Source organism: Tasmannia lanceolata, unplaced genomic scaffold (genome assembly GCF_043159265.1).
Source record: "Tasmannia lanceolata isolate RefF3 unplaced genomic scaffold, GAP_Taslan_0.1 ptg000005l, whole genome shotgun sequence".
Lineage (NCBI taxonomy): Eukaryota > Viridiplantae > Streptophyta > Magnoliopsida > Canellales > Winteraceae > Tasmannia > Tasmannia lanceolata.
This window is the reverse complement of record NW_027518682.1, coordinates 7,375,294-7,385,317: the sequence shown is the minus strand read 5'-3', so window position 1 is coordinate 7,385,317 and position 10,024 is coordinate 7,375,294. Positions and strand designations below refer to the sequence as shown.

General features: G+C 42.2%; 1 protein-coding gene across 1 annotated transcript; it reads right to left on the bottom strand.

Annotated features, from left to right (window-relative positions):
• Positions 1-4,116: 4,116 nt before the first annotated feature.
• Positions 4,117-6,878, bottom strand: UNE10 (basic helix-loop-helix (bHLH) DNA-binding superfamily protein). The gene is made up of 6 exons (XM_077379311.1): positions 6,649-6,878; positions 5,741-6,365; positions 5,537-5,638; positions 5,362-5,427; positions 4,899-5,270; positions 4,117-4,350 (listed from the first exon to the last, which is right to left on the bottom strand). Exons 1-6 carry the CDS (start codon positions 6,747-6,749, stop codon positions 4,267-4,269), a joined length of 1,350 nt encoding a protein of 449 aa, XP_077235426.1. The 5' UTR covers positions 6,750-6,878; the 3' UTR covers positions 4,117-4,266.
• Positions 6,879-10,024: the final 3,146 nt, after the last annotated feature.

The window sequence follows — 10,024 nt, the reverse complement described above, 5'->3', positions numbered from 1 at the left end:
GACCAAGTTGCACCTCTAGATGTCATGAATAATTTGATAAGGTAGAATAAGAATCTTCCCACTAAAAATGTGTGGTTTCTTGCTCAACTGGTTAAGGCTTTGTTCTTCAATCTTGATGTCGGAGGTTCAATCACATCTCACCTATAAAAAGTATACATAGACAGGCTGCCATAATATTGTCTGATGGGCGGAGCATGGGCCTAGCCTTTGGTTAGTGGCCTTCATATGTGGTTTATATTTAAAGGATGAAAGTCCAATTAGCAAGCTTTTAACAGAGTTGACCCCCGGCCTTATTGAACCAATACCTACCTTATAATTGGCTGAGCTGGATGTGGACCCACCCACCTAATTTGACAGCCTTAAATAGGGCCCACGAGAGTTCCCAGCTAGTACTGTGGCAAGTGTATGTGCTACATTTTCGTTTCCCCTATTTTTGAGGACTCCTTTCAACAGTTCACAAGGGACATCTGCACAAAAAATTGTATTTTGCTGCTTTCATTGGTGCAACTGATGAGACCAAATTCAGTGGACGGAAAATGGGATGGTAATTGGGGGTTTTCATGAGGTGAGGATGGATTTGTTTGAGTTCCAATGGAGGACTTAAAAGTTGGAAAGGAGGCTTCTTTGTTAAGGGATTAAGGGGTTTTTTCCTTCTCTTCTTGTATCATGTTGGGTTAGAGGCAAGGTTTAACGACCTTCTCTTGTAACTTTTTCTTTATTATTAATAAAATTGCTGCCCCTGGTCCCTAGATAAATTCCGGGTTAAAAAAAAGTTAAAAAAGGAGGCTTGTTTAAAGGTGTCATTGTAAGTGGAGATAGTGAGATTGGAGAGGAAGAGCATGCCAAGGATCAGGACTAGGCTTCTGTGGAGGCTGAGGACTTGTATGGCTGTGAAATGTGAATAGAGAAGGAATGATGGGATGATGTGTTAGCCAATAATTAGGGCTAGTCACATATCTATATTTTATATGACAAAGTGGGATTACATTAGGACACTAATACTGATTTATGTATTTATACAGATCTCTTATAATTACCCTCAAACTATTGGATTGGTGGCCGATGCAATAGCTTGGATCAAAGCATCTGAAATTGAGATTGTGAAATAGCTTTTGGTGAAGATATGGGTTAAACTCTTGGCCACCGACATTGGGCCAAAAGCAAATCGATCCCAAAATTTCGGGAATAGAGTAACCTGTCTTGTCCACTGTCCAGTGCCCAATGCCCAACCTTTCTATTGGCGTAGAAACATGTTGGAAATATGATTTTCCCACTACTTATTACTGTTCTAACAAAGAGATGATGTCACACCCCTTGTTTGTTAGTTGCTAAGTCTTTCCCCAATTAGCTGCTATGGATAGCAAGTAAAGGCAAATCAAAGATTTTGAAATTAAGTGTGTCATGTATCTACAAAGACAAGGGAGTATAAATATCATTACCCTAATTAAGGATTTTATTTCTTGGGCCAATGGGTGACGTTCTTAGAATGTACGGTATGGTGACGAGGACTGGACCTGCTTTAGGATAAAAACAATGTGGAAAAGCACAAAAGACAGAAGCAAAGTCATGTTTGTGTCAGTTTTAATGAGGTGTGGGCGAGCCTAAGTGGAGCATGTGGTGAGCGGTTAATCCAAATTAGAAAATGAGTCTCCAATCATTTAAGTTGTGTAACTTTTAGTAGACATAGCACGTTACGTTTCGCAGTCGCGAGAGGGAGAGGGGTGACAACGATGGCACCATTGAAATGTGACCAAACACCCCCACATAGATTTTTCTTATTGATTCTAAATATCGGGGAGATGATATTTTCACTCCTCCTGCATTACGCATGCACTCCTCTGATTCCATGATCTGACGTGAAAAATGGGCAACTTTAACGCTTTTTGACTTTAAATCACGTTAAAGGGGGGCGCAAGCGTAATGCAAGGGGGGTGAAAATATCATCACCCGCCAAGGAGATTGTACGCGTGTTATACGTAAATATTTTGCTTCAAAACTAACGGAAATGGCACATCTCTCAAGGGGGGTAATCTTCATTGGGTCATATAACTTGACATATTAAATAATATTGCAAGGTGATCCCCTTGGCTCGCTGATCCAAACCATTCATTTGTTGGACCCTTACATAGCTCGTGCTCCGAAAATCATCTTTGTAGGATAATCGTAATTTTCTAATATGAAGAATTGTGACATCCCTGAACAAATCGGAGGGTTAGGATCATTCTATGGGATGGTTTTTTAAGGCACGGAATATTTAAGTTGGGACCAATCAAATGAATGGTTTGGATCATCCAATCATGTTGGGCCCACTGCATTTTTTTAAAAATGCGTGCAATAAAAAATCAATCAAGACCAAATTATATTATGTAGAAATTCTATATGAAGAATATTGCCTGATGCATCTTTGTTCCTTCAACAAATAAAAATGAAAGAAAAATCTACATAATATATTACATAATTAATTTCCAATTATAGCAAATATCTGGTATTGAGAGGAAAAAAAGGACCACCACACAAATTTAAACAATAACATCATATTAATTTCCAAATAAAGAAAATTTCCCTATCAAGTGAAGAATCAAGGGCCAAAGTCATAAGAATAAATAGTATGGTCCCGAACATACATCCACGCTCTATTGCTCGGTATACTTTTTGCCATTTTATATAAAGATAAGATAGCTTTATATAAATGGGAAGTGATATATCCGCCCCTTTTCATCACTAGGAACACCCCTGTCAGTGTTTGTGGCAATAAGGGGCATTGAATTCTTCCGACATGAGTGCAAAAGCTCCTCTTTAGTCACTTATGCACTGACATGGAGGTGTTCCTAGTGATCAAAAGGGGCGGATATATCATTTAATATGAATAGATGAATATGAGCAGGGCATTAATGGAGGTAGACAGTCGGATGTGATGGATCCCAAGGATTGGAACGTCTCACGAATCCAAAGGATGCGAACGTAATGGACACAATTTGGGCACAAAAGCTTGATCTTACCTCGCCCATTAGATCCACATCCTAAAGTCCAACAGGTACTACGTCAGAAAATGCCATGGTAGACTACATATCCGAATGGATTGCCAATGTACAAAAATACCCTTCATATTTTCTTCCATTAGGGGCATTTTTGTAATATTAAGCCCACATGATTTACAACATAATTAATTAGGACCTTGGTATCGCTGTAGAATGGAACGGTACAGTATGATGAACTTAAAAGGACAGGACCGAGAGACATTACTTAGGATCCATGGACACATTCCCGATCCCTCATCAAATCCAGGCAACTAACAAAAACGATTTTATTATTTTATGTTTTTTTTATAACCATAGGCATTAATTCGAGATAATTTAGCTAACATAAGCCATATGCATTATTTTTAACGATTCCTATCAGTATTTTGTCATTCATCTCTTCCAACTCTTGACTACCCTCTTTTGTTCATTCTTTAACCATTGATTCTACATCCCTGCCCCACTTTGTAGGATCGCCACTGGGGCTCGCCCTCATTGTTCGCTTTGGCACTCCATCTCTCCCTTTTCTAGTGCAAGACCAACTGGTCCACTCCAGTGGACAGTCCGATATATATATGAAATGTATATATATGAAATGCATTATGACTGAGAGACGGGAAGTAGGATCTGAAGAACACTCCCAGTCCGATAGGACCAGTAACCGAGAGATTTGAACAGAAGTAGGATCTGAAGAACACTCCCAGTCCGATAGGACCAGTAACCGAGAGATTTTAACCGAGAGATTTGAACGGATTGTGACTAAGACATAGGTGGATCCATTGACACCCCTTGATTGACCTAAGTTATTCTGGATCATGATGAGTAAAAAAGTAGAATCCAGAAAGAACGCACTCCTAAAAGGATCTGACCTAGAGGGACCCAACGAATGGTGGCCAAGACATAGGGTGAATCCAAACCAAAGTGGATAGAAGGGCATAAAGAAGGGCGTCTCTCTCTCTCTCTCTCTCTCTCTCTCAATAAAGAAGGGCAGCTCTCTCTTTCTCTCAACGTTCTGAATGGAAAAAGTATGAAGTCATCATAGGAAGTAGACATACATACGGGCAAGCATACAAATATACCAAGTGGGTACATACAAGAGTTACGCTACAAACAACACACATACACATTAAAATAATTAATAAATCCAATGAATCCTCCCAAAGAAGATATTTATATGAGAATCAAATGACAAATCTACTATAAATACATACAAACTCAATATGAACATAAACATTACTCTTTTGACTATCTAGCTCTTGGAATTGGGTGGTGGAGTTTGATGTAGCTGTTGATACAACGCAGCCATTCTGTTGTAAGCATCCAAAGTCATTGGCTGCACGCACAAAACCAACATGAAACACCAACCCATTATTATATACCATAAAATCAGAATTACGCATTTTCGATGCTTAAGTCAGTGTATGCACTTTTACATGGATTCTTCTAAATGGGCCAAGAATATGTGTCGGACATGTCTCGGATTCCAATACTTTAAGATTCTCTATCTCTTTTATCCGTTGTTTTTTAATATTACTACCAAAACTTTACAATTACCACGAGTTTTTGAGTTTTACGTATCACGTATCCTAATATTAAGTTTCTTAAATAGAAATAAAATACAGAAATGATTTCAGCCCGATAAACATGCGTTCCACTTGTTTGTCGTGTAGAATTTAAAAGTTTTTAAGAACATATTTAAACCGTAATATTCCTCTGACAGCCCTTTAAATACTAGACCGTAAAAATTGGTGCGCCTTTTATCAAAAAACATCAGAGTGCAGAAATCATTTCCCATAACAATATATTACTTGTTATAACAATATTATTATACAAAAAATAAAATTTGAGAATTGATGATTATAATAACGTAGGGTCTCTTACCTGAGTTTGGGAAGCAATAAAGGCAGAGAAAGGATCTGGCAAGATGGTGCCGGCGCCGGAAGAAGTTAGCCGGTCGGCAGTGGCTGGGTCCCATGGGGCGGTGAGGGGCATGAAAGCAGCGGCCGGGTGGAGAATTGGGGGAATTCCGGCAGGGTGTCCGGCGGGGTTGACGGAGTTTATGTCCATCAAACCCATACCCATCCCCATGCCCATGCCCATGGTCATCTGGGCCATCATGGCCATCTGTAGTTGTTGCATGGTCATCGGCATCATCATGGGTGGCATGCTGCTCATCTTGCTTATCATTTGGACTTGGGCCTGTAATTGCTTCAAGTATTCTATCACCTCATCAAGCATTGAAGCTTTATCTGTCTGTTGAAAATCCGAGTAGAGAATTAAAAAAGTAAAAAACAAAGATGGGGTTGTGGTTATCAAAATAGATGGATAAAATTCTCTTCCATACCTTACTTGAATTGGGCACCAACTTCTGTAGGGTTCTAATCCTTTCGTTAATCCTATCTCTCCTTTTCTGATAAAAACATGAAAAAAAAAGAGGTAAAATTGGGGTGTCAGTACAACTTTTAAAAAGGAAAAAGGAAAAATGAAAAACACAAGAGAGAGTTTGTGGGGATATTTACACGTTCGGATTGATTATGAACAGCAGCAGCCCGACTCCTTTTAGTTGATATCGAAGATCTCCCTGATTTTCCCTTCTTCTCATCCTTGCTCCTTGCTTCTCTCTTTTACAACCCAACAAAAATAAAAATAAATAAAAATTAAAACCAGGTAATAAAATAAATAAACAAAAAAAAAAAAATTAAATATCAAAGAGAAGAAATTACGTGTGGTCTGCTGTGACAAACCGAGTCATGATCGTCGAACGTGGTTTGCTTGGTGCGAGACGAGAAAGGTTTTCCTGAGCTCGTGTTCTCGTGCGAACCCATCGACGTGGAAGTAAAATCCACGTCCAAATTCATCTCGCTCGTGTCAAGAGTCACGTGCCAACTCTCGCTCCCGCTCAAGCTCCGGTTCCTACTGCTCCCCTCCCGGAACCTACCAGTCCGAGCCCGCTTCGTGGGACCCACGCCCGGAACCTTCTCTTTCATTCCCCCACTGCACGACCCTACACGTGTGGAGGACCCCACCATTGGCTTCCGAATTCCCGTGGGTTTTGGATCCGGCACGTGCTGGGTGGAGTTGTTATCGACCGAGTTGGCTGGGTTGGAACATGGGACCAACGCGTCAGCACCGGTTGTGACTCGGTGTTGGTGGTCGAACCAGGGGAGTAGGTCATCGGGTGGATGACATGTGGACTGGTTTACTATGGACTCCAGCGTGCCGCTCGCACGTGGCTTCTCCCATGCAGAGTATTTGGAGGAGGGCTTCCCCACGATTCGTGGGAGGCCTAGTCCGTGCATCGCTAGTTGCCCATTCTCCCATGTCAGCTCTGCTACTTCATAATTTAGCCTGAATGAAACATCCATTTATAACATTTATCATGGAAAAACTTTTCTTGGGAAAATTTTATATTAATTTTCACAATTTAGAGGATAATGGTGTTATCATAAATAAATTGAAGGTAGCTCTAAATAGAAAATGGGATAAATTTTATTCGCCTTGGAGACCTACCAGTGCAAAGTCCATGGAGTACGAGGCATGAAGATTCATTTTTTAAGCTTTTTCATAAAATTAATTTCTGCAATCCAATCCAAACAGTAATGAAAAACTCAAGGAAAAAGAGGGGGCTTACATGGCCTCCTCGTCGGGAGGGGCAGAATGGTCTCCATGAAAAGCAAGCTTGGCCGAGTTACTGCTCTTGTTGAGCTCCCAACTCGGTACACACTGGCTCATCTTGAAAAATGAGTGTTAGATAGAAAGAGATAGAGTTGAAGAGAGTGAGAGCAGTGGAAATAAAAGGAAAGGTTAGATAAGGTAGTGGGTGTACTATACTCTAGGAAGGCAACATAGGAATAGAGATTAATGGGAAAAAAAACATTGATGAAGAGAAAAGAGATACGAGTGGTGAAGAAATAAGAAGAGAAAAAAAAGTAATGATATTATGTGGGCGTAGAGCTATCGTACAAGATCTGATAATGAGTTATGAGTGGTTGGCTTGGCACGTGTCGAGTAGAAAGAGTGAGAGTGGAGGAGTGGGAGACACGGTGAGGGTTCCTTCTCCACATGTCAACATAGTAATCTTTCTTCTTCAATTTATTATTTATTATTACTTTATTATTACTGCATCGAATTTCCATGCAAGTATTCTCCTGTCTTCCTCGTCGTCGTTTTCTTTGACGCTAAGAACAAAGAGTAAATACCCCTCGTGCCCCACCACTTCCTGCTTCAGATAATTAGTTTAGATACTCGCGCTATATTTGTAACCTTCTTCTACTTATTACCCACCTAACAAGTTGCGCTGTTGTATCTAGGGCGAGTCATCGAGTACCGTAACTCGCTGTCTCCTAGTGTTAACTCGGTTCATCTTCCTAAGCTGATCTGTTCACTCTGTGGGCTGTCACTTGAACTCCACAATCATTGGCAGGTAGGGTCTCATTAGCTGCATATGTTATATATGTTAGAGATTTTATATGGTGTAAGCGCCTTCATATTCAATTCCCGTATTTTTTTCAAAAGTACTGTACGGACCACACTGTAGGTTCTTCCCCAGAAGTCACTTCCATAGGATGATCCTAGCCCTCCGATCTATAGATGTTTCCATAATATGCAGTTCCTATATAGATTAGAGGGTTGGGATCCAACTATAGAAAATGATTTTTTGGCAACATATTTATGTTGTGGCCCTTCATATGGACGGTTTGGATCATCCTATAGTGTGGTCCGTACAGTACTTTTGGAAAATACGGGAATATAAGGGCTTGCACCGTATAAAAACTATGTTAATGGTGTCGAAATATGTATAACTTACACGTGGTGTATACTTTGAGTTACATTAGGGCGATGATTTTTTCAACCCTCTGCCCGCGGTCGGATGATGCTCCCACTTTTAATGTGGTTGGACGTCAAAAAGCGTTGACCCACAATTCACGTTAAAAGTTAAAAGGGGCGCATGGGTCCACGTCATCGAATGTAGATTTACTTTTTCAACCGATTTTAAAATGTAACTGAAAATGACGTGGATCCAATGAAGAGCCCTTTTCGGCTCTTTATGCAGGCTTCCTTGTATCTGTCATTGCTCTTTTTTGTTATTGGATTTTGCTATAAATATTTGATATAAGAGAGTATAAATTATCAGATGCAAGTTCGTAGTCTCAGTATTAAGATAGAAGATACTATAAATTTAGGGAGCTGATATATCCGCCCCTTTTCATTCACAGGGACACCCCTTACAGCCTTTCACCGGTTTTTTAACAGGGCTACTTACAATAAGCCCCTAGTCAGAATGATGAAAATAACTCTCCCTCCCTAAACGAACAGCCCTGTTTTTTTTCCTGCGACGTTTGAAGCACTTGCCAACCATCACAGGCATCTCTCTCCATGACTATTGTTAGGCCGGAAATCGATAACAGGTACAGCAGTGATGTAAGAGCTGAGCTGGATGACCAAAGGAGCTGAGTCCTGGGGGACCGGAGTGAACGAGTAGTGAAGTGGCTAGAAGCGAGTCCTGCTATGAAGGCTGAGTCCTGCACAAGGCAAGCAAGGTCAGAAGACCAACCCGGGTTTTACTCCGGACAGGCCCTTCGACACTCAAGTCAGTATGAGCAGGAGTGAAGGGGAGAGAAGTCTAAGAGTTTAAGTGGAGGGGGTTTTTTCGTATTACCCATTGGTCTGAGCTTTGATCCCCTATTTATAGGGGAAAACCTGGTGAGGTGTCCAGGACAGGTGTCCTGGACAGGTGGCGGCCTGTGAGAGGCTGGAGTTTACCTACTCGAGGACAGGTAGCGGCCTGTGAGAGGCTGGAGCTCACCTACTCCAGGACAGGTGGCGGCCTGTGAGAGACTGGAGCTCACCTACTCTGGGACAGGTGGCGGCCTGTTAGAGGCTGGAGTTTTTACACCCCATCAGTTGCCCCTCAGTTTTCCAAGTCATTGAGGGACTTGGGAAAGTGTGATCAATCGTTTCTCTGGATGGGTAGGCGTTGTTTGGAAGTGAATCGGGGAATTCAGTCTGGAGGTCCAGTCCGGAGTCCGGCTGGAATTGGTCTGGGAGTCCAGTCCGGAGTCCGGAGTTCGGAGTACGGAGTACGGCTTCCACCGGACTGATTTTGACGTTTTGTAGGACGCGTCGTATTCAGTCCGGAGTTCGGAGTCCGGAGTACGGCTTGCACCGGACTGATTTTTGTCGTCTTGCGCCCAGTCCGGTTCGGACCGGACTGCTTTTTGTCGTTTTGCTGAAACGCGTTATATCCAATCCGGCTGGGGCCGGACTGATTTTTGTCGTCTTGCGCCCAGTCCGGTTCGGACCGGACTGCTTTTTGTCGTTTTGCTTAAACACGTTATATCCAGTCCGGCTGGGGCCGCACTGATTTTTGTCGTCTTGCGCCCAGTCCGGTTCGGACCGGACTGCTTTTTGTCGTTTTGCTGAAACGCATTATATCCAGTCCGGCTGGGGCCGGACTGATTTTTGTCGTCTTGCGCCCAGTCCGGTTCGGACCGGACTGCTTTTTGTCGTTTTGCTAAAACGCGTTATATCCAGTCCCATTTCGGAAAATCCAGTACGGAGCACGGAAATTTCTTCTGGAGATGCGAGTTTTTACGCGCGCAGGGACACGCGCGTGTTTAACCGTCTTCTTGAGTGGGAGAATGTGTCCGTCATTAATAAGGGACACGTGGCGCTATTTGAGTGCTCTCGAGATGCGTGCATCGCATTTACTGCCCCACCGCCTCTGAAAAGTTATAAAAGGAGGTTTTCCCCTTTCATTTCTTACTTTTCACTTTTTATCTTCTTTTCCGTTCTCTCTCTGTGAGCTCGACTTCGTAGTTCGTAGTTGGAGTTGCGCACGGGTTCGACGAGCTCTACTCACCGGTATTCCTCTCAGCCCTTCTCTTTACTACATGTCTGATAGTAGTTCCCGTTCTGAGTCCGGTACGGAGTCCTCCACTAGTAGTAGTTCAGAATTTAGGCCGCCTCAGGAGCCTGTAATGGCTAAGTTATCCGCTAGGATAGAT

What these genes read in the sequence shown, in the direction of transcription:
- UNE10 (XM_077379311.1), bottom strand. Translation starts at nt 6,749, where the DNA reads ATGAGCCAGTGTGTACCGAGTTGGGAGCTCAACAAGAGCAGTAACTCG. An exon ending in CCTCCCGACGAGGAGGCCAT is followed by an intron (nt 6,366 to 6,648) that starts GTAAGCCCCCTC and finishes TGTTTCATTCAG; the next exon opens with GCTAAATTATGAAGTAGCAG. An exon ending in TTATTGCTTCCCAAACTCAG is followed by an intron (nt 4,351 to 4,898) that starts GTAAGAGACCCT and finishes TTGTGCGTGCAG; the next exon opens with CCAATGACTTTGGATGCTTA.